The sequence below is a fragment of the Centroberyx affinis genome, unplaced genomic scaffold (genome assembly GCF_046629955.1).
Source record: "Centroberyx affinis isolate AG114_WGS23_722 - 3 ecotype Tasmania unplaced genomic scaffold, CSIRO-AGI_Caff_v1 ptg002062l_1, whole genome shotgun sequence".
NCBI classification, from domain to species: domain Eukaryota; kingdom Metazoa; phylum Chordata; class Actinopteri; order Beryciformes; family Berycidae; genus Centroberyx; species Centroberyx affinis.
In genome coordinates this window covers 31,710-56,626 of record NW_027280393.1, presented here as the reverse complement: position 1 = coordinate 56,626, position 24,917 = coordinate 31,710, and the positions used below count along the sequence as shown (strand labels likewise).

Sequence of the window (24,917 nt, the reverse complement as noted above, 5' to 3'; positions counted from 1 at the left end):
CATTCATTACTGTTATGATTTACAAATATGACAGACTTCCTCTTTGATTTTCCTTTGTAACCTTGGGAGTGCAGTGCTTTCTCCCCTGTGCCACATGTGGTCTGTGTGATTGGGCTGTGACAGGCTCAAGCCCACTCCCAGCCCAAAGGAGCCATTGTCTGCTTCCGCTGGGCCTAACACCAGAGGCTGCCATTAAGACTGTCTTTTTTTTTTTTTTTTTTTTTCAAAAACTCCTCCTGATCAATGGGGCTGGCCCGTTCTGAAGAGTCATTTCTATATGGGATGGGGGATGAGCACCTGGGCCCCATGCAGGCAGGAGAGGAGAGTCGTGCTTGTAGGGCAGCAAGAGGGTCATAATGAAGACATGGTCTCTAAAGCGCTCCAGACTTGGAGTGCTCCATTATCAGGAGCACAGTGGCAGGGGCTGGAGTGCTACACTGACATTGTTTAGGCCGTGGCCCTGGGGAGAGCTGGGAAAATGACTGAAGCCAGGGAATGGCCACTCATTATCGCCAGACTGGAATCAAGAATTTCCTGTTCCTGGGATTTTTTTAATGGAAAGAAATAGCATTCCAAGGCCCATTTTCTCTCCTGTAATTCTATTCATCTCCTGAGGCTGACCAGTATAGGGAATTGCCCACAAACAGAAACAAATGTATATTTGGTTACTTTTCTTTGGATGAAAATCTGGTTGGAGAAAGAAAGCAAGGGGCTTCGAGTGGTTAACTGGCACCTTGGTTCCTGACAGAGGTCAGTGGAGACCATTTTTGTGCCGCGTGTCATTTCCTGTCTGGTTGGCGTCTCTAGCACAGAGGCCCTTGCTCGTTTATTTTTACAGTTTCCTTTTTCTCCTTTTTTTACTAGCTGGTTTTCCCCTATAGGGAGGGGCAGGTGGGTTTAGGGGGGTTCAGCACTGAGCAAAATCGTCCCTGTGTATGGCCCCCTAGACCCCACCTCCCTACTCCTCAACACACTTGCTCACAATGGGGGCTCTGTAACTCAGCCCCCAAACGTACTCCTGCCTCCCCCCCAAAACAGGAAACCAGGATCTGCCGAGCTCTTGTTTTTCTACTAATTTCCTGCTTTCCTGCCCCTTCCCCAGATTATTTTCTTTATTTTCTTTTTCTGGTTCCCCTCAGATTGGATCCCTAATCTACTCTTTGTCTGTGTGCATCTGGAAACCAGTTGCTTCAGAAGTAGTGGTTTTCCGAAGCTGCAGCCATGAAGATCTATTGCAAGGGATGTAAAGGTACTTTGATACAAATCTTCTGGTATATGAGTAGAGCTTCCAATACTTGGAATACTACTGGATGAAAACTTAAAGGACTTCCTTTCTAACCTGGGAAAGCGCCATACAACCATGTGCTGCCATCACAGTAACATGGTTCAAATGAATTAGGACTCCAGCCCTGTTCATGACTGACAGTAACATAAACTGAGGGATATACAGAAATAGCAATATACACTTTTATTTGAAGTGTAAAATTTCCTAAGTTGATTATATGTTTCTATAGTCTGCAGCAAGAGGAGCAGGAGATTATTCTGCCAAGGAAAACTGGAACCATGGACTGTTATTGACTCCAAATCTGGCTTTTGGAGTGGCCTGGAGAAGGGGGCGATGCCCGCTTTGGCAGCTCCTTTGATTGCATGAGTGGTGCATGAGATCCACCAGCACGCACAACAGTCAGGAACAATGAACCTCAATTTACATTCATTGCTAATGGGACATACAGTACATCACAACAATTGCCTGTCAGATAACTGGCTCTGTGAAGCCAAAGTATCTCAGGGTCAGAGGTGACAGTATTCTGAATAGACAGAAAGGCTCACAGTACTACCAAATGCTATTTGTTTTTCTTTTTCCTCTCATTGCTCTCACTACAGTACATATCGCTGTTGTGGAGTGAAAACCTCCTAACTCCAGTTTTGGTGATTTTCATATTTTAACTTCAGTTGAAGGATTACATGATCCTCTGTGGGTTAAGAAAAAATTCTACCACCCAAGGTCTGATGGAAGCCTTTCAAAACCCATGGGATAAACAGAAAAATGCACGGTGGTCAAGCTTAAGTTTAACTTAGATCCTGAAAAGTTGACATTTTGGAGATACAAGGTTTTCACTCGACAACAGCATAATACTCATTACTACAATCCTGTCCTTGTGCAAACTAGTCTGTAGAATCAGCTATAAAAGCTATAAAATCTTTTCAAAATGCAGACAAAATAAAGACAGACAGGCCTCTCCAGCAGCACTAACAACGAGTTGATAGACAATAGTTTGGAAATATTCAATTTAGGGTTGAGAGAGGACACACATGGAAACACATGCCTTTCATATAAATTATCAATGAAAAGGGAGATAATCACAGTGAGTGAGTGAATATGCAGCCAGTAGGTGGACTACAGCATGTAGAGAGAGGGAAGGGGGTGGAACAGTGAGAGAGACAGCGAGCTGGGAGAGGGGAGATGCAAAAAATAAAGCAGAAAAGGAGCACAAACGGAAGTGGGGGGAAGTAAGTACGGAGAAAGCGCAAGCTCCTCCAGAGGAAAATGCCATTGAAACCATATCAAGTTTGCCGAATGAGTGCACGAGAGAGTTACTGGCGTATAAAGCATTCGATTTGGTAATGGGCTTATGAGAGGGCTTGCTCGCCGTTTCAATAAACCCCTAGAGCCACGACTGAGCTAAGCTTGCAATACAAACACTCCCCGTTCCTTCAGTTTATCTCAAAGACACATCTGGAGTCTATCAACTCGAGCAGCACCCCCCTTTCTGTTTCCACTCTCCAGCACGCTTAACCCCTTCCTCACCCACTCCATCCCTTAATGTCACGCACTCTCATTAGGTGACCGTTGCTTAACTGGGGCCACTCAATGGTGTGTGCAGGAAAACATACTAACACAAATGCTCATTTGTTTGGTGGGGGAGAAATGAGAGTCCCGAGTGCAACCTCCACAGCTGGCCTAAGCTCTATTCCAGGTTACTCAGAGAGAAGAGTGGGCTGCTACAATCTGAACCTTGTCCTACCCAGACTGGTCTAGACAGAAGGGCTCCTTGCCATGTCCACACATCCACCACTGCATTTACATGCTATAGTGCTGCCCACCTCTGCTTTATTCCCACTCATCAAGGTAATTTGCTTAGCCTCTGTGGAAATAATGTTAATCTCCCACGAAGGAAAACAACCTCAGATTTATATAAGAGAAACTGCAGGAGTGCTCTTTCTCTCTCTCGCTCTCCCTCCCTCTCCCTCTCTCTCTCTCTTCCTCTCTTTCCCTCTCTCTCCAGCCATCATACCATCTTTAGCCATCTCGGCTCTACTTCCCCTGTGTCAGATGGTAAAGTTGTTTAAGTTGGCCTACTTCCTAACCCCAACTGCTCAGAATGGCAGAGGCGATTTCAAGGTCTGTTTCAGCAAGACTCAGGCAAAGCCTGAGAGTGTCCTGTCTTCCCTTAGTAAAACAGATACTATCAAGTCAAATGTGAATGAACGGGTCACAGCATTTTTAACTGTAATAGAAAATCCCCTAACAGAGATACAGATGGTCATAGATATAAATGTATATATATGTAGAGAGAAGTTTTTTTCTATTATACAGACAGTTAGCTGTTTTTGGCTTTCTTCTCCTTAACTCACTAAACATCTGCACATTCTCATGCCCTTTATGACTTATTGGTCACAGGTTTCAGCACAAACATCCCTTAATTCTTGTCGCTCTACAAACATAAATCATAAACAACTGTGTATTTCCTGCTCTTGAATGAAGTGGCTTTAAGAAAACAGGAAGCATTTGAGAAGAGTCTGGGTCTGGGCATGGAATTCCCTGTGCATGCTCTTCTCCACTTCATCTGGCACCAAGAGGAGGAAAAGTACAGGAGTCATGTCAGACAGACACATACTGTAGGTATCATGTCAGATTCTCTCGTTGACAAAGTCTATCACGCTGCCAACACCTCCAGCCTCTTGCCAATCCTGACCGCAAACCTCGCTGCTCCTTTTTAGACCTGTCCAGCGCCGCGCTCCTGCTGCTCCCTCATCCATCATCATCGCTGCCCTCTGCTCTCCCTCTCTCCTCCCTGCTCCCTCTCTCCCCGTAGGGTGAACAGACCTGGTAATGAGGGCCCCTTGTGCCCTGCCTGCCTGTCCTGTGTCCCATGGTGCAGTGGGGCCCAGTTGGACGAGAGCCAGACTGCCCCGGCCCTCTCCGCTCATTATTCTCATTACCTCGCCTCAAATCAGCGCAGGACAGGCTGCTGGGATCTGTCCACAACTCATAAAGGTCCCGGCTCGTTAGTGGGCCTGCCGGCGTCAGCTCCCATCAGAAAGGGTGTGCGCAGAGGTGGAGGTACCCGAATAGGTGCACACGCAAAGTATGTCCGAGAGGAAGGCCTGATGGGATCTGTGTGTGTGTGAGGGGTGTATAGTCTGTTTAATGGAGATGGCCGGACAGACAAACCAGAGAAGTGACCTAACATTTGGCATATAGTGAGCGCCCTCAGCCAGGTATGATTCAATTGGTGTTTCATCCCCAAAAGTTGGAACAAAACGAGGTATTCCAAGATCCAAATGTAGCTGTTGGAGGGCAAGCCTTTCCAAAAGAGCTACAAAAACACAGTAGTCCAGTAAGAGGGCAAAAACAAACAAGGCTAAATTGCTCCTCTGCACTTGGGTGGTTTGGCAGGTTATGAAGGCAATAGTGGCTTTGAGGAGGTTTGTCCCAATGAAAGGGCTAACTGTGTAGATGGCTGCACTGTCTGGGCCGGGCCTGGAGGAGGGTGGCTTGCCCTAGAGCTGCATTCTCCTACTGACAACAGCGGATCAGACTGTATTCAACTCTCAATAGATGTCTGCTGTGAGTGTGACTGTTCATCTGCTGAGAGAGTTACCAGGCCTATTTAAAATGACTGGACAGAATTGAGGATGCCCATACTTGGACACATGCATGCTCGCGCAGTTACTGAAGTTGCAACTGAGAGTGAGAGTGTCTATGGAGTCGGTAAGCAGACTGTGTTTATCCTCGTCACTTAGGGGAAGGGCTGCAGTGTAATTCCCTGATGTGTGTTTACTCAGCCCTAGTGGGCTGGCCTTTGATTACAGCACTGACCACATAATATGAGTAACTGCTCACCACTGCTCCAAATGACAAGCACATGTAGACAACACACTGGAAACAATGAGCAGACCTGAACAGTGACCGTGCAGACTAAAGAGACAAAACAAAACAGGAATCTCACAAAGAAGGGAGCGCACAACTCGAGGTAAACAGAAACCAAAACTGACATCTGCCGCTTTGCCATAACTCACATCTGCATCCATCCCTTCAAACCCGTCCATCATTTCAACGACGAATTTCAATGTGGCATATTTCACATCGGACAGCAATTTCCCATGAGCTCAGATGTAATTTTAAGCTGTGCAGGGCTCAATTAAAGACTGGAGAAGTCAGAATGAGTGAGCAGACCTCCACTGCAGTGTGTCAGAGAGCCAGCAGAGGTTGAGGCAGAGGAGTGAAATGAGGCCGGCATGATTTACAATATGTCCTCTCCTTACACCAGACACCCACAGGTCCTGCTGTGGAGTGTGTGTGTATGTGTGTGTGTGTGTGAGTGTGAGTGTGAGTGTGAGTGTGTGTGTGTGTGTGTGTGTGTGTGTGTGTGTGTGTGTGTGTGTGTGTGTGTGTGTGTGTGTGTGTGTGTGTGTGTGTCTGCTCTCCATCTCTCTCCCAGGTCTTAGTTATAGGTCTCCAGGACAGCTCCACCCCCTTGCTCCCTGCTAGTTTTACCACTGTTCCAGGTACAAGGGCCAGTTAGTGGGCGAGCTCAGGTTACCTGACCCACCAACCCTACGGCACCCCAGGGAGCCTTGTCTGCACTTACAAAAACAAGCAATATCAGCTCATTTTACATCAAACAAACACAGGTCTACTAAGGCTGTACTTCTATCGATCGAATATCTTTTCAAAAGATCACTGCTAGTCATATTGGTCACAGATTCTAGCTGCAGTATCTTCTTGTCAACTTCGTCAGTGTTATTGAGTCATCGCTGCAGGGGCACAGGGAAGTTTGTGGGTGGTGAAAACGGAGAACTGGGCCTTGAAACTGTTCACCCATGGTGATCATATCGCAGACAGACATAAAAACAGCAATTTCAGCAAATTTGGCTTTTGTTCTGAACTGGCATGTCTGGTGTGAGCTCCAGTAGGTTAGTACTAACAAGCTAACAACTGCAGCAAATTACCATATTTTTCTTTCTTCTAACATTTTTGAGAAGCTTGTTAACTTCATGGGTGGCAGCTCTGAGTGGTGGCATGTGGAACCAATATCCCTCGAGCGTACCCATCCCCCTTCTGCAAAAAAAGTAAGTCTCCCAGACATCTACAGTATCCAGACTGGAGCTGCGCCACATGCGTTGTCAGCTACCAGGACGCCGTAAAGCTTTATGTGGATGCTCTGTAGAACAGCACACCTTCAATCAGGAACGTTAGGAATTTCGAGCACTGAATCGCTATATCAGTCAAAGAGTTGTTGATTTGTTACCCTGAATAACCTTCTGAGACACACACACTAGATGTAATTCTCACATGCATCAGAGTACTGAAGGACCCTGTAGCAGCTAGGCTTCAGTGACTCCCTCTAAGACACTTGGACCGTGATGACTGGAGTGTCAACCCATTTTCATAACTGTATCTCTAAACACCAGCACTCCCTGCCACCTGTCTGGATCCACCACTGCTATTTTAGTGTCACTGAGGGAAGGCTACTGCAGTCCTTCAGCATCCTGGTCATTTGAAATCTTCTTGAATCCTAGTAAACAGGAGTGTTAAGGCAGTGATGCACAACTTTTTAGGCAAGCCTCAAGCGTCAAGTCATCAAAGTTTCTTTAATAACATACAACAGGAATATCTATCGCTAGGAAACATTTGAACATATTTCTGACACTATGGTCACTTTGTTGCCTGTTGCCAGCACAGTTGCGCAGTCCATCCTTACCGCCCCAAAAACAACGTCTAGTATATCACCACTTTGTAGAAAGAGATCACGAATGCTAGTAAGGAGGGCCAGACTGTCTGTGAGCCTGAGGCGAAGCTGCCAGCACACACCTCCTCCCAGAGATTCCCTTATCTTGTCCTGTGGAGTGGGGCTTCCCTGATAATGATGGACTGGAGTGTAATTATGCGATCTTTTCAACATAACTCTGCGATAGCCAATCTGAGTGTTTCATCCTCCCTGCTGGACGGCAGCCCACTGGAGAGAAGTGCGCAGAGATGCTCAGATCCCACTGATACCCAGTCTGTCTTTCTCTACGAGGGCCCGAAGCCAGCCAAAATAACGGTTCACATGGATGCCTGCCATATATCACCCTTACACAATTAACATGACATTGAAGCATCTGTAGAAGTGAAATCATGAAGGACGACTGAGCATGATAACCAGTACTCACAGTTTCTCCAGAGCATAAAGTCCAATGAAGGATCCATTTCTCAGAACTCGGATTTTGTTGTGGCTCAGTATCCTGCAAAAAGGAGAAACCAAGGTATCATTAGAAATACTCCACTGACTTTGAATTGATACAAATTACACATATGCTGCTAAACTCAAATTAGTGAAACTACTATCTTAGTCTTCAGCTCCACTGGTGGGGATGAGGAATTCAGGTTGGGATCCATTTAGCCAAACACACACTGAAATGGTCACAAGAAGAGGATAATAGCCGAGTGCATGTCCACTTGGTGCGGTGCAGTCACACATGAGATTAGCCTGGCCAGGGACGTTAGCGTAAGCTGTTTCCAATTAATACTAAAGGCTGAATAGGAGATCAAGATTAGGAAGGGACGGCAGGGAAGCTGTAATCATGATAATCATTTCGGATACATCTTTACATCAAAAGGACACCGCGTCCGCATCAAACGACTGTCGGCACAGGCCGTGTCAATTAACCCTCTCCCTATTGGCAAATCATTTGGCTTATAGGGCTCTTATCAGACAAGAGGGTCGGGGGCTGCAGCAAAGACTGGAAGTGAAGTTGAAATTGCTCTGTCTAATAGGGGATTCTGGGAAATGATATTTACAGTATTCAGCCCGCCCCGAAGGGACTTGCTGTTGTCCAAGTCAGACGGCACAGACCAGGATAGTTGTGTATTCCATAAGCGTTTAGCCCCATTTTCACACACACACACACACACACACACACACACACACACACACACACACACACACACACACACACACACACACACACAAACACACTCACTAGGCCCTCACTGGACCAGTGGTGACATTTCATATCACTGTGACATGTTCAACAGGGCGCCCGTCTCTGTGGCTGGAGCCCAGTGGAACGCTGCCCCGCTCCCTCCGCTGTGTCCGGCCCTGTTCGGCCCTGTACCTGCCAGTGTCTGTAAGATCCCCAGCGTCCCCAGCGGGCCGGGGCACAGTGGGGGCCCCGCTCTGGCGACAGCCCACCGTCATTAACACTCCCTTCAGTTTCCCATCATCTTCGCCCCATACCCCACGGCGCTTAATGGGCTGTTTGTGAGATTAAGTGTGCTCTTAATCGAAAGAGTAGGACTGTGTGTGCGCCTTTAAAAGAGGGAGCTGACTGTGAACAGTCTGTGAGATTTACAGATTCAGCAGCAACAGTCAGCCCCCCTGTTTCCTGCCACATCAATAAAAACACTGCCTTCAGCTCTGCGCCTTCCAACTCACTTAATGACCAGATTTAATCACCCAGCCTTGGTATACAGGGACAAACTGGCCACTAGTTACTTTATTCCCTGTAGTAACTTTAGTGATAATCACAAAATCAGGACTATTCTGAAGAATATAAAAGTTATCCCTTCAAGGATTCATGGCAAAAAATATCTACTCCAGTAAGTTTCATATTCTTTTTCTGTTGCTCTGAATTATACTCTAAACAATTAAAGGGAAAGTCCCCCATGGAAAAGAATTCATAATTTCCTCCAATTATCCTCGACACCTCAGTCAATATTCTCATACAATTATCCACTAAAATTAGAAACCAGAGAAATATTTATTGTGTTGCAATCAAGAGCCTGGAGCCGCTCCATTGATAATGACTGTAAGATTGTTTGACTTGAGGACTCCTAGATTGTTTGAGCTTTTACACCCCAATTATCTTTATGTCATATTAATGGTAACTGTTACGGGTAACCAGAAAAAGGTGGTCATATCCCCAGTATATCAACTGAGGTGCTGTCACAAAGCCCACATAATCATAATCATAATCATTAATTTTGAAAGGAGAAGCTCCAGAAACTGTTTTGACAAAAATCTTTGAGAAAAAAAAATGTTTCAGACTGAACTGTTAAAAACAAATCACAGGAATAATATATCAGTTACTTTTTGGAGTGGATTTTAGTGTGGGGTGATGTAAATGCAGACTCATCAGTGTCCCAGTCCTCACAGGGTGTAGCCTGAATTTGAACCTATGACTCCTGGACCTAAGGTCTCACGCTTGAGTTGGGCACAGTATCTCTGCTATAACTGGATGCAGGCCTCAGATGAAAGCCCCAGAAGATCCGGAACTGCCTGAATAATTCAATACAGATAGGAGAGGAGAAAGTAACGTCTGGCAAAGACACAAGCCATTTAATTCAACACAGACAGTTTAGATACAGATAGTTCCTTTTTGACTAAGCTTATTATGAAGAAAGAAATACTATTAGTCAGAGGAGTGTGTGCACATGCTTGGTTTTCTGTGTCTGTATGTGCGTGTGTGTGCTTGTGTGTTTAAACGTTTAGTTCTGCTGGTATCAATGCATTCCTGTATAGCAACAAAGTACGACCTTTAACACAATTACTGTGTGATTCAGAAAATGTTTTGTTCCTAAAGCAAAGCTAAAGTCAAACTATCTCTATGTGTTTATGTGTGTGTGTACATGTGCACCTGAAAAAGATGAAATTCACATGTGGCATCCAATCTCCATACAATCCTCATTTGCCTCAAGTTAAGGCATTTCAACACACAATATTTCAATTGACTTGCTACTCTGTACAACAGAACTTGAAAGCTGACTTACACAAATAAACAAAGATCACAAAACAAGCTTGTTGAACCCTCCCACAGACAACAAAAGAGGTTGATTTCCAGGAAGGCAAGGGGAGTTGAAGAGGCAGGACACTAGCATGTAATCCCCAAAGCCTCTCTTGTGTATATGTGATGTTTGGAGCGCAGTTGTAGTGAGGACATTGTTCTTTCATAAACAATGCAGAGACTACGACTCTGAGAAAGAGAGAGGCAGAACTCTGTAAACAGACAGAAATAGTCGTCGTTCCCATCAGGCTAAACAGGAAACCCAGCCAATTAGCTGTTTATTCAGAACCCGGTTTAGGAGGTCAGAGGTCACGGAGAGAGCACTTCCTGGACAGCCATCAAACAGACAGAGCAGTGTCCAGATGCAGGTGGATGGCCGAGGCACTGCAGCAGCGAGGGGTAGAGGCGTATGAGAGCGCATCGCTTTGCTACAGTATAGAGTCTAGTGTACAGAGGTTAACAGTGCTTTACAAGCAAAGAAGACGAGTAGCTTCTTAATCCTCAAACTACATGCTACTCGGAGGCCTAACGTCCGCTCCATGCAGAACTGCTGCTGACGCCTCGATCACCTGAGTGGCTTCTGTCTGCACCACAGAAGTGACAGATCAGATGGCAGATCCAGTTAATCTGCTTCCAAATGCAATCAGCTGCGTGGTACACGGCATGATAGTGTGCTAACTTGGTCCAGACTATCTAAGGTATCTCACAGATGCATTTAGCATCTCTTATTCACTTAGTCCTTTCAGACCACAAAGGCCCATCATAAATCAGAGCAACTAATTGAATCCATCTAATCTATGTAAAAACCAGGGCCACATGTCAGGCTCCAGGACTGCATTGAAACATTTCATCTAATGCATTTACATGAAGATCAAAAAGGAGGAAGTCAGACAGAAGGTCAAACAGAAGCAAAGACAGCAGCTTCCTTTGTGCAGTGTAGTATATTGTCACAGCAGAGGAACTAAATAGGAGGAATAAAACTACAGTGGACCTCAAATGTGTCAAATATTCTACTGTAGTTTTTATTGCATCCCATGAAATCATTTTTTTTTTCATTTTCATTTGAATATATAGTGGTTGACAGAAAAATCAAGGTAAAAAAAAAAAAAACTACAAATTTCTGGGTTAGGGTTATGAAACATGGGGAAACTAAAACACCTTGATTGCACAAGTAATCTAATCTAATTTAACTAATCACATGGCAAAACAGGCACAAAGCTAATTTGCCTTTACCTGAAATCAACTGAAGTGATTCTAATTAAATTTATCGAAAACAGGATTTCACTGACGGTTTCTTTATTTTCTAGTGTGTGTCACTGTACAGAGAGAAGCATGGGCAGCAAGGACCTGTCACAATCTTCAAGATCCCATTGTTGAAAGTTATGGAGCCCAGGAGTGACCCACAAGGGAAACAAATATGTACTGAAGGCATGAGATGCTACAGTCTGCACACAGGATAGAGTTTTCGTTTTCATTTTCATTAATTCAGGAACACAAAATGCAGATTGTTTCCTCATTTTGGTTAATTTGTGCACTCATTTTCATTATTTTCAGCAAACAACTTCATAAATTGTGCAAATAAATTAAAAAAATTTTTAAAGCATGTGATTAATCTAGCTAATTATGGCACTCACTTGCCATAATTAGTTGAATTTAGTTGATTGCGTTGATTTGTTTAATTTAATTCACCAGATGCACTGTGGCTTTTTATACAGTTTAATGCAAACAGATTTGTTACTTTCATAGTTCAGGTAAAAAACAGGATGAGCTATCAAATCATTGCCTGCTGACAATGTTTGCGATGCAAAGCATCACTGAGAAACAGTTGACAAGGGTAGTGAGAGTTAATGGTCTCTACTGTGGTCAGAATTTGAATCTGTCAAAACTTAGAGCTACATAGGTGGTGGCAGCATCATGCTGCAGTATGGGGCTGTTTCCCATCAGAGGGGACAGGGTTCTGGTCAGGATAGAGGGGAAAATGAATAGCTTCAGATACCAAGATATTTTTGGGGGAAAATCTGCAGCACTCTGCAAAAAAACGCTCAAGTTAAAGAAGAATTTCATCTTTTGACATGACAAACATCCGAAGCACACAGCCAAATCAACCAAGGAACGGCTGAAAAGAGGAAGATCAGTGTCCTGGAATGGCTCAGACAAACCCCGGACCTCCATCCTATAGAAAATTTGTAGACTAAAAGAAAAGAGGAGTGTGCACAGGAGGCCCCCCTGCAATTTGAACAAGCTTTAACTCTTCTGCAAAAAAGAATGGGAGAAAATTCCGAAATCCAGATGTGCTAAGTTGGTAGAGACTTCTCCAAACAGACTTACTGCTGTTAGTAAAGCAAAAGGTACTTTGACTAAGTATTAATTGAAGGGTGTGTGAATTTAAGCATGTTAAACATGTTTTAGTTTTACATATTTAATACATTGTCAGAAATGCATAGCCTTTTATGTTAATTTGTTGGTTCTAAAATAAAAAGAAGTACGCCTGCTTCGATAGTATTTTTGACGCTCCAGTATAAAGTGCCACAGCCTCAGTGTTACCTCCGGGTTTCCTTGGTGTGTGACGGAGTGTGAGAAAGTAACTGCCATACAAAGAGCCTTGTCCCTGCAGTAGCAAACCACAGCAACCCCTCCCTGGGCCGTGCCACTCACTTTGTTGGTTTGCGCAATTTGCTTCCTAAACCCACAAAGCCTTTGAGGGACACGCAGGGGCAAGACAGCATGTCGCAAATTGTATTCTTTCACTGATTTATTTCCGCTCTTCCCCTGACTCTTAGCTGGATGGCGGCCTCACCGCAGCACACTGCCACAGGTCTGGGGGACGCACAGCCTGATGTGTCTGGGACTCGTCGCTGTGTACCTGTGTGAGACCTACTGTCTGTCAAAAGCAGCTCGCCTGCCGAAGCTGCTCTTGGTTTTGGGACATTGTCTACCAATCATTTTACTGAGGAATCATCTCTGTGGTGGAGCTATGAAGTCTCTGCTGTGTTGTGTTCAGTACTGTGAACACAGTGAGCAGCTGAACACAATCCTCTCACAGATCACAACTGGGTGCAGAGGAACAGGCTGGGAAAACACATCCTTCTATCTCCTGTCCTGACCACAACCAGCATGCTATAAACTCTTCCGCAAACACAACAGGATATCCTGTTTGCTGTCGGTTCCCACTCAAGGTTTGGTGTCAAAATCTTTGCACCTCTCATCCAGTCTCTCTCCTAGAAACACTTGTGAAAGCATGTTTTGTTTGTAAATGGAAGACATACATAGCTGAGATCCAGGAGATACTCGATCCCGGTTTGGCCTTTCTCATTTCTTCTGGGATACGACTGAGATGTATTTGAATGAAAAGTGCCGATTCCACTTGGCCCCTGTTGCCCTCCAAATGTTTAGGCATGCTGGAGCCTCTTGCTCCCTGTCTCCACTGCAGGCGGAGGACTTAGTGTGTAGCTGCGGGCTGCTACAGCGGACCACAAGCAGGATAACAGTCTTAAGGAGGGATTTATATTTAATAAGAATCCATCTGCAGGCTAAGCCGCCTGCTCTCATTACCCATGTATTGCTTCTCTATCTCGTCCAATCAAGCGCCTCATTATAATCTTAGCAATAACAACATGTTTTCTTTCTGTCAAAACAGAGCCTATCTACAGCATCACCCTCAAAACACCTAGGACTGCTGCAGTGTGATTGTATGTAGATCAGATGGAACAACATGAGGATATGAGTGGCGATTAGACACTCCACCCCCTGTCCCACCCTGACCATTGATCTAGCACTCCAAGGCCAACAGAGAGAGAGAAAGAGAGAGAGAGAGAGACAGAGAGAGAGAGAGAGAGAGAGAGAGAGAGGCGCAGGTTCAATGTAATAAAGAGAGTCAAAACAACCCAATGAGCCACTGTGTAAACATCATTTAACGTTGGATAGATCTCTTACCCTTAAGGACCACACGCGAGGTGAAAGACAAGAACCCTTGAAAGAGATTGGTAACGTGCCACAAATCCAGTCCTAATGCCGAGACCAATAGGAGCCAGATAATGAGAGTGCTTTTCAATGAGACTTTCAGAGCTTCATTATTGAATTAAGCCCGGTCTAATCAGCATACTGACTTGATAATGCATGCACTGGTCTATGTCAGAGTAGTGCTTAAATTCATCAAAATTAAAAAAAACCCAAAACATTAAATATAGCCGTGAGGGAATTATCCTTAGAGGGAATTAAACTCTGCTGAAAGCAATAAGAATATCCACTTTGAAAATACAAGTAGACCATTGTGTGAGCACAAAAAACGTTAGCATTTTTGCTGCATTTTCTTTCTTTGCTATACATTTGAGTAAATTTTGCTTACAGCTCTATAATTGTATTTCAACTATATTGGCAGTTCATGGAGGATAACTAAGTGGACATGGCAACATTTCTCTTTATATAGACATCACACGCATTGCACTTGGAGTAATGAGGACAGACGTGGTGGATCAGCAAAATATTGTGGTTGAACCCAGAGGTTCATTAAAAACTCCATTACTTAACTTGGCTGTTACCAGGCTTTCCAAGGCTGCTTACTCTTTCCAAATGCCACGTCTAATAGATCAAAAGCCATTACGAAACTACATTACACGGCATTGCAATCTCACCTCATACTGTAGACAAGGAGCTGGCCTGAATCTCTGTCTCACTAAAAAGTCGGTTAGTTGGTGAACTGAGAGCACTTTACTCAGTGAAGAGGGATAATATGATCATACCTGGGTTAAATAATATGTGGAAAAAAATATCATCTGTTTTAACGTTCTTGGAGAACTAGATGGGTAGGATTTGCTGCATCATGATAATTCAGATAGTGGTAAGTAAGTTATCAATCTCAGAAAAGCACAGTATTGTCCTATGTGGCAACCAAACTGATACTCCAATTAGGATAGAGCAAATGCTAATAATTCTTTGCAAAACTTATATTTGGCATTTAATACTATTTGATCCAGGTCTGAAAATAATCTGAATCCAGAACAAACATTCATGTCTGGGGTCTGAAAGATAAAATGGGGTACAATATGATGTGCTTTGAGGTGAGAGATTAACTGTACATGAGAGTTTTTAGCAAAAGGGAAATATTCTTAGAAGCTGAGAAAATTGGAAATGTGTCAATGTTAGAAAATAGAAACAAAGTCTGTCACAGTAGCAATTTAGCTTGAGGGACATTCATCTTTTTACATGGTTAAGATGTTTGTCCGCTTTTAGCTGCCTGCTAAGGTCACATTCACACACACACACACACACACACACACTCACACACACACACACACACTCACACTCACTCACTCGCTCCTGCTGAGATGGGCTCCTGTGGCTAGGAACTTGCGGCAGTAATTGGTGTGGACCTTCATTAGTGGCACAGAATTCAAGGTTGTGACATGTCACAGTGTGTGTGCGTGTGTGTGTGTGTGTGTGTGTGTGTGTGTGTGTGTGTGCGCATGCGTGCATGCAAGCATGTGTGCTTAGGTTAGACTGATATGTTGTTTTTCCTCATATATCGGGCTCATATTTGCACAGTTTAGTAAAGAAAGACTCTTTCAACAAACATATCTGCATTATTCACCTGTTTTCACACAAACTGTAGATTAGTTGAAACCTTTTTACAAAACCCTACACACAAGCACATAAAGCATTGACATTCAATATACAAAACTGCTGTCATTGCAACTACACACAGTTAACACAGTCCTCAAAGGCCAAACACCGACAAGCTGAACTGCTCAATCAGCAATCAGAACTTCTGGATACATTTTTTTTAGAGCAACAGATGCCAATAATGAGTGTATATCCCTGATTTTAGTTGAATACTTTAGAATTATGTTTATTTAGATTTTTGCTTAAATTCTACTGTATCTTTATTTGTTCCCCCACCTTTTCTTGTCTCCTGGCAAATTCAGTTGAAATTCAGATGATAAAATTAGAATTTTGATGTGTGTTGTTTTCACATTTGCACAATTATGTAGATTACAGTAGCATGATGCAAAGTGTAAAATGTATAGATGTTGGTTGTGCTGAAAAAGCATATGGTTCCTGATTCATAACTCATTCATGAACTTTTATAGTCGTATTTTTCATTTATCTTAACAGTGTGTAATGGATACTTCTCGTGTTTATGTATTTGACGACTTTTTGTGTGTCTTCTGAAGGCAAAGTTTAATTTAGATGGAAGATAACATGTTTTGACTAGAGTGTTTCATTTTGTCATAGACGTCTGAGGTTTGGCAGAGCAAGTGTTTTTTTGTGTTTATAGTTGAACAAATGAACATTTCAGGAAAAGTGTGTAAGCAGTTGTGAAAAACTTTTTTAAAAAACTGCATATCGACCAATCAGTGTCGTCCACCTCCAATATGCTGAATAATGCGGTTTGATTACATATTCAATGTATTATTGATCAATTCTACACTGGTTATCCATGGGAGGCCCTTTATCTGAAATAATAATAATAATAATGATAATGATAATAATAATAATAACAATAATTCTTATAATTATAATTATAATTATCATTATTATTATCCTGGGTTTCAGTGGAGAATTTTTGTGTCCTGTGGTCTAAATAAGAATACAATTCTGAAGGGAAACACTAAATACTTGTAATTTAAAAAAAAATGTACGCCATGAAAATGGCCAAATTTAAAGATATTGAATATCTACAAAAAATATCGGCTATTGGCAGTTTCAACCCTAAAATATCAGTGTCGGGCTTCAAAAAACCCCATTACCAGTTGAACCGTAGTGCGGGTCTCTCTGTGTGTGGAGAGTATGTGCTTACATAAGTTTGTGTGCGCCTGTAATGTAAGTGTCCATTAGTAAGATACAGAGAGAGTGAGACAGAGAGAGAGAGAAGAGAAGAGAGAGACAGAGAGAGAGAAAAGAGAAGAGAAAGGTGGAGGGAGGAGGGAAGAAAGAGAGCATAAGCAGAGCGATCTCTCAGACTGGGAGGTGGCCGTGTCATCTTTGTTACAATAAGTACTTTATGAGAGGCCTCCAGACTGCGCTGACTACTCAGCGCCTGGGTCCGTCCAAATAGCTTAACCCTTGCGTTGGGAAGAGAGGGAGAGCCACCTAAGCCAGCGGTCCTGAGAGCCCCTCAGAACCGGAGCCATGTCCTCAGAGGGTCACGGCGCTGAATGTGACAGAGACACTGGAGGCCCTTGAGCACAACAGGCACTTTAGCAGCAAATGCATGTCAAGATGTGAATGTGCCCATTGTCCCTGACCCACCAGAGTGGTCGTCGCAGGGAGCGGGGGAACGCTGCCAAGCTACAAGCCCCATTTATTGCCTGTCATGGAAAGGAGCATCCATGTAATTGTGTGCAAAATATTTTGTGTGAAATCATATTGCGAACGCTGATTGTGTAATTCAATAATCAAACAGAGAGGAGAGAGAGAGAGAGAGAGAGAGAAGCTACATTAAGGAGTGGAACGGATTCTCGTCATGCATGTTAAAGCGATGATAAGCAAAATATACGAGTTGGATGATTTATAGAAGGTAGAGTGTCTAGCATTACTTTGTTATACTATCATACTTTCCTGCCCTGAGGCTCGATAGGGGGACTGAGCTCCTGCATTTGATATGTGGAACCACTTATTATAGCGTATACTGCATTGTGCTTGGGTAACCAGGCTGGGCCAGGGAGTAAGTCTTTGTGGTCTGTGGTTATGTGTGTATGTGTGTGTGTGTGTGTGTGTGTGTGTGGATATGTGTGTGTATGTGTGCACGCGCAGATTTGCATGCATATGTGTGACTTATCATCAGATTTATTTATATGCAAAGTGCATATGTTTGAGTCAGTGTGTGTGTGTGTGTGTGTGTGTGTGTGTGTGTGTGTGTGTGTGTGTACATAAGTGGTCCAAAAGCTACTAGTCTAAAATTAAAATCTGGGTTTTTGAAACAGTCTCTAATTAGAGAGGGGAGGACCGAAGCCTATTTTGAGAGCTGTGGCCATGCACGCCCTTCCCATATGTGTGCACACACAGACACAGACACACACACACACACACACACACACACACTGTGGAAAGGAGGGTCTCCCAAATGGAATCAGTCCTATTAGGCATGAGTATTGCTAGAAGGAAGCATCCATGATGTTTGTTCCTTCTGCCATCTATAGTTGCACAACACACAGTTTCCTAAAGCTGGACAACCACCAACCAATAAAAGAAGTAAACAAGTAGCTGCTATGAATATTAATGGTCAGTGAGCAAAAGTTGAAATATTGCTACCATACTGTAATACTGTTCCAGTAAATGATGGTAATATTTATAGTCAACGCCTTCAAGACTAACCAAATTAGAAAGTTTATGACTGTGGAACAGCAACACAATAGTCAGTTTAATCACTGTCTAAAGTGTTTTTACACTTTTAATGAGGCAATTTAGTGAATCTAGGCTTTTGAGACAAGTGGAATGCGGTGTATGCCTGGCTAACATTGTCTCATTGTTCTGTCTCATAACCAGCCTCTGTTTTCTACTCCTAAGCAAAGACTGCTGGGAAATGTGTCTGCTTTTACAAAGGCTAGGCTACAATCTTTCTGCCCCAAATACCCTAACAGTCCTTTTAGATCATTTGTGAGAGAGGCTTACTTTTTTTCTCTGTGCGACTGTAATCGTTTGAGATTCCCAGTCAGTGTTTTCACTTTCCCCCTCAAAGTTACTTCACATCAACCAGTCTTGACACATTACACACTATTTTGTTAAGAATTAGAAGAATGTATTAAGCAATCAAAATGGCACATATTGTAAAAACAATGTGAGGTCACAAGGTTTCCAATGATATTTGATTCTGAATGGTTTTAGCTGAAGGGAAAAAAAACATTTAAAATCTATAACAATGATTTACTCCCTTAACAAACAGTTTAATAAAGGCTTATTGCTTAATTTCACAATCGGCCCTGTCGCTTTGATTAGGGAGGGTAACCACACTCATATTACAGTAGGAGCAATGGATAAAAGAATTCAAGTTTAATATTTTGAGGCTCTATGTAATATAAAATTATTTTGAGTGACTATAGAAAAGTGCAGGAGATCATGAACATGATTGGGGAGAAATGGAAACTGCAATCTATTATACTAAATGATAACAAAAAAAATAGATTACAGATACATTTGATACTTTTTCTACACAGTCACACAGTGTTACTCAAATTACAGCCTGTGAATTGGCATAAATCTGTTTAACCTAGCAAAGTAATCCAAAAGTAACTGAGAGTAATCAGATTACAATAGTGAGTTGTTGTAACCCTGTGGATGACAGTGCTATTGTAGATTGTTTTTCAAGAGTAAGCATGTCACACACACACACACACACACACACACACACACACACACACACACTGAAGCCACAGGCATTCCCACTATAGACACCCATTACCTCCATCTGTATCCATGTGCTGCAGTCCCAAAGCAGGAACTTTGGGGGCCAGTGTGGTCAGACACAGGGAGAGGGAAGCGAGTTAGAGCTGGCAAAGAAAGGCCAGAGTCAGGCATTTTTGGAGTAAGATAAGAAGAGCTGCACGAAAGGAAAAACTAAAATAACAAAAAGTCACTTGGGGGGATGAGATTACTGTGACAACACATCGCTCTGTTTTTGCCAAGTTTGAAAAATCGCAGCCTTTTAATCAACAAACAGTACAAGGTGATAAGTGAAATATTCATTCATTCGTCATGCAGAGGGAGGGGCAAGACGATGGCTACAGCACAGCGCAGTAGGTGCGTCGGGACGTCCCGGGGGGGGGGCGCGTTACCTTGACCCGCCTGTGTGGCACTGACAGGTGCTGTGGTCGAATATAAAGCCCCGAGTATCCAGTGTCAGGCCTTTGTTTGCTTTTTTGATTTATTGCTGACACCACTGCCCCACCTAACATGTGCGGAGGAGAGCCCGCTCCCCCTCCTCTCAACACCTTTCCCCACATAAATAAACCCTATCGCTGCAGGAATACCTGGGGTCCCGCGCTCTCCCAGCTATTGGAATTCTCCCCGCTGATAAGACGACTGTTTGGGACACTTCATCGACATACTCCCGTCTCAACACATACTGACTCACAGACTCAACGTAAACCACTAACACATCTGCTGGCCCTTTGGTATCCACACATGGCCCACAAATAAGAGCCCGACAGTGTGACTCAGAAGATAAAAGGCACACAGATTCCCACTGTAGCCAATCCAAGATACTGTGAAGGTGAGTTGTCTTCCAGTGAACAGAGACAGAAAAGACTCATAGATTGGGGTGGCAGTAGCCTAATGGTAAGAGAAGCTAAATAAACTGGAAAAAATGTGGAGGGAAAGTGAATAAAGAATGTTCTCCCCTCCCTCAGAAACTCAGAGTGCCTTTAAGCAAAGCACTCAAACCCTAACCTTTCCAGTGGAACTGCTCAGTGGACAACAGTAGAAAATAACAAGCAAGAATGTGTTTAACTACACTGAATATACAAAATATTAGGGACACTTACACAGATGAGGCAAATCCAAGTAAAAGCCATTATGCTTTATTGATTCCCCTTATTAAATCTACACCAATCATAAAGGAGGAGATGTAGATAAAGAGAAGGAGATGAGTTTTTAATGCTTTGAGACAAGTGAGATGTGGATTGTGCACAAGGGGCTGCAACTCAATACCAGGAAGATGTCCCTACTATTTTGTACATTCAGTGTGGATGAATGTGAAGCAGGGTGTGACTGCAAAAGAGCATGCATGCACTGCTCAGCAAAAAGCCTCTCTGGATAAGCTGGAACTTCTACAACTGTCTGAAGGCATCTACACTCAGTGACACACTGTATTCCAGCCCCAGTTGGAATATTTTTATCTTAAACACCTGACGGCCGGCGAGTTGCACGGACAGTGCGGGGCTCAAGTGCAGCCACGCAGGAAGCAACTGTCTCGCACTGCAGCTGTCTTTGGGTGAGGGGGCGTCGGGGCCCGGGACGGGCATGATGACCCCCCGCCCCGTGCATCTGCGCCCACTCTTTAGCCACTTTAGGCTGGCACCCGCTGAGCCAGAGTCATCAGTCATTGGCGGTGATGAAAACAAATGGCAGAGGGAGGAGTATGATTTTGACTTGGGTAAAAGCCACAAGCCATAAGCACTAGCACATTCACAGATAGACAGCTCTCCGCTGTACCTTCTACAGTGTCTTAGTGTATTATTATGGCCTTTTCTCACTCTGTCTGCACAGCAACAGCTCTGTTATCCATTAACACAAAACAAAACCCCCCATCACGCAGCGCTGAGAAAGGAATCAAACTCTCCGTCTCTACGTGTGTGTTTGTTTATTACATGTGATGTGTATGTGCATCCACAGGCACGGACGCATTTCTTCTTTACCGAGAATCACCAAATGTGCTTCCGTTGGAACAGGAAACACTATAATAGAGACATGGAGGAAAGCGGTGGAAGCGAGGCCATACTGCTACACTGAAGGGCCATGCCTCCTCCTCCCTCTCACCCCAGTGTCGAAGATCTGTTAGTCAGGGGCTGGGGAGTTTTCAGTCTCCAGGGGCACATCCCTCTGAACAGCCTGCCAAGCTTCTCCTCTCCCTCTTCCATCCTCTCTCTCTCTCTCTCTCTCTCTCTGCTCTCTTTCTTTGTTTCCCTCTCTGTTCCCTCTCCCGAATTCTATCCCCTACGTTCAACTTTCTCCTTTTGCTTCAGCCCTCCCTCCCTCTCTTTCTCTCTCTCTCTTCTGTAGCCACCGCTTCCTTCATTTATTTTTACTGTCTTCCCAACAACAGCGTGCGTGTAGCCTACTTTCTGCTTTCACACTCTTATCGTTTTCTTCCCCTCTACCCTTCCGCTCCTCTTCCTCTCGCAGTGATCCAGCTCCTTCGCAGCCGTGCATAATTAGGCCTAAACACAAGCCTGCACAGGCCCACATCTGGAAGGAGTTTGGACATGGCAGTTTCCTACCAAGACGACTAAATATTTAGGTTGAGAGTTACTGCGTGTGGATGAACTCATGATAGAGGGGTGGGAAGGGGAGAGAAATGGGGAGCGGGAACGGGAGATAAAGAAAAAGAGGAAGAGGGGGGACAGATGATGGCTGTAACTCACGGCGGAAGGCTGAGAATAGCATTATGCAACATTAAACCAGTGATAAGTGTGAGTTTACAGAAAAGGCTACGGATGTGAAACAGCAGTTATATCAACACCGAGGAGGTCCGGTGAGATCTGACAGCAATATTGTAATCAAAGTCATCAGCGGTGGCATTCACCGGAATTCACCGCTCCACGTTACGATGAGCCAAAAGAGGAGGTGACAATGTCGGGGTCACTTTATGGCTGGCAGGAACAACAAACAGCCAACTAATAGTTTTAATAAACAAATCCCCGTCGGGATTTCCCATGAGGCTGAGGGGCCTCAGCTGGAATGTTCACGGGGGCCAGCTGTTGTGCATTACATGTAGCGGCCGGCCCCGGAAGCCCCGGGCCTGGTGTCCTCCAGCCCTCGCCTGTACCGCACCGCTCAGCATGGAGGAGAGCATTCCTCCCAGCTGCCCCAGGAGAGAGAGGGCAGTGGGGCTAGCTGTCAGGCCGCAGGATCAGGGGAGCGACCGAGGCAGCGGAGGGCAACGCGCAGCGCCCCTGCCGCACCTGGGATACTGTCTGCCGTCTCCGGACAGACTGAGGAATGTCAGGAATAACACGAATATCAACACAACTTCTCACATTCCACATCTGGAGCTAATGTCATGAGCGACGCTGAGAGCGCTGATGCTTGAGCAACTCATTGTAACTTCAGGAACATTTACTTACTAGTCACCCCCAGTGTTCCCAGAAAAGGTAGAAGGGAAAATGGCCGATGTTCAGACGGATTACGCGTGGAATTGTTTGCTCCTCGTACACAGCCTCGTAAAAGTGTCACAGAATGCTAAACATGTGTAGGAAAACAAATAAACCAAAATTAGTAGGTGCGGGGATGGGAGATTATCTTCAATCACCTCCACCGCTGCCACCCAAAGCCATTTTTTATTTTTTCCTCTGGTTTTCGGCAATGTGTTCCCCAGATGTTTATCCTGCCTTTATTAAGCAAGAAACATAAGGCCCTATAAATGGACCGCTGGCTGGTTTCAGCTCTCCCGGGGCATAAATCCTTTTACTGTGCCTGCTCCAGTGGGGCAGTTGGACTGTTTTTTTGTTTGTTTTTTACTGTGCCCATGTGCAGCTAGCACCGCTCCCACTGGGTCAAAGCAGAGAGACAGCAAGGTACTGTGGGAATGTGGAGGAGCAACGTCTTTGAAGAGGCTGTTCACTCAGTTAGCATGAGAGAGCCTGGGAGCAGCTGAGAAGAAAGTGCAGCATTACAATAGAATTCCTTGAAAATGTGCAGCACACCATCCAAAAATGTGCCGCTGATAGATTGGTAGCTCATCCATCATAAGAGATAGTTTGTTTTGGCCCGAGATTTGGACCTTTTTAACTTCTCTCCAAACAGACATCTACACAAATGACTGATAATGTAAACTGCTTCATAATGAAGAATTATCAGACTAAATTGGCCCAGAATGATTGCAGAGCCGTCCACTGCTACAGTTCTCACCCTGGGTTGCAGAGCGGTCACTTTTCCTTCCTGAACAGAAGGCGATTGTGAGGCAGCGGCCTAAGACTGAAGGGATGTTATGGTATTAAAGGAAGGAGCCAACCCGCCATTAAAGCACACAGAGAGTCGGATAAAAAGGGTAGAAATGTGTTTCTGTTTATTCTCGTTTTGCAAGGCCAAGTCAGCTGGACCATGTGTAAAGGGTGGTGGAGGGGAGGGGGGGGGCTGAACTCAGAGCGCCTGCCTGGGTCAAAGTCAAATTTAAAGTGACAGAGTTGTGACAAAGAGGCAGGGCCAGATGACGGCTACAGTCGGCCTGCCCTCTCACTGATCTTCTTAAACTAGATCAAGATGTAAACTTCTGACCTAACAAGCCTTATTACCTCAGCAAGTCTTCAATACAGTAAAAACTAAGGCCACGGGGTCACAGTTGAGGGTGTGTGGGCCAGATCTGAACACTTAACCAGTTAATATGAAGCTGTTTGGATTTTCATATGCATCTATTTTATATTATACATAGCCCATGAGACATATCAACCATCATCAAAACTAAAAGTTCCCCAATAGAAACCTATAATATACCTTCAGCCTATCATAGATCACACTTAAACTATAGCAAAACCTACAGTAGATGGCAGCTGTGGAGTATATAGGATGCTAGTGAAAGGCCCAAGTAGAGGCATCATGGTCTAAGTTCATAAAATCCCTCATAAAAAGAACTACAGTGATCTGAATGATAGGTTTTAGAAGGACAATAAACAAATATCACAGCGAAACAAAAAAACTCTAGGAATATTGTAGGAATATTATAGTGATCCATATAAAAAACACCATCAAGTATGGTAAGGTCATTATGAACTCACTGCTGAGGGCCACAGACACATATAGGTCCCAGTACGAATATTATAGGAATATTACAGCGCTTTCTCGTTGGGGCAGAGGTTATAGCGACCAGTCTCGTCCAGTTCATAAAGCTGTCAGAAGACTGTTACAACTTACAGAGTGACGGTCTTGTTGGGGAGCAGGCTGGCATCCGGAGCCTCAGACAGCTCCTCCTTGCTGCAGCTGACCCTTCCCCCGACAGCCAGGGCGCCGTGCGCCTTGGACCGCTCATCCGTGCAGCTGCAGCCGCTGCTGGAGGCGAGGAGCCCGGGACAAGCCTGGGACAGCCTCGGCTCGGAGGCGGACAGCAGGAGCAGCATCAGTACCAGACGCCCCGGCAGCAGCGGGATGCCAACGCCGGGCGCAATCATTGTCCTTCTGCTGGATCTCACCTCAGCTGCACCCCCTCCTCCAGTCAT

General features: G+C 44.4%; 1 protein-coding gene across 1 annotated transcript in view; it reads right to left on the bottom strand.

The window, feature by feature from the left end:
- The window catches only part of adgra2 (adhesion G protein-coupled receptor A2), a 37,463-nt gene extending 12,546 nt beyond the window's left edge, over nucleotides 1-24,917 (bottom strand). The window contains 2 exon segments of the mRNA XM_071531298.1: nucleotides 7,441-7,512; nucleotides 24,616-24,917. Coding sequence (XP_071387399.1) covers nucleotides 7,441-7,512; nucleotides 24,616-24,917 — 374 coding nt within the window.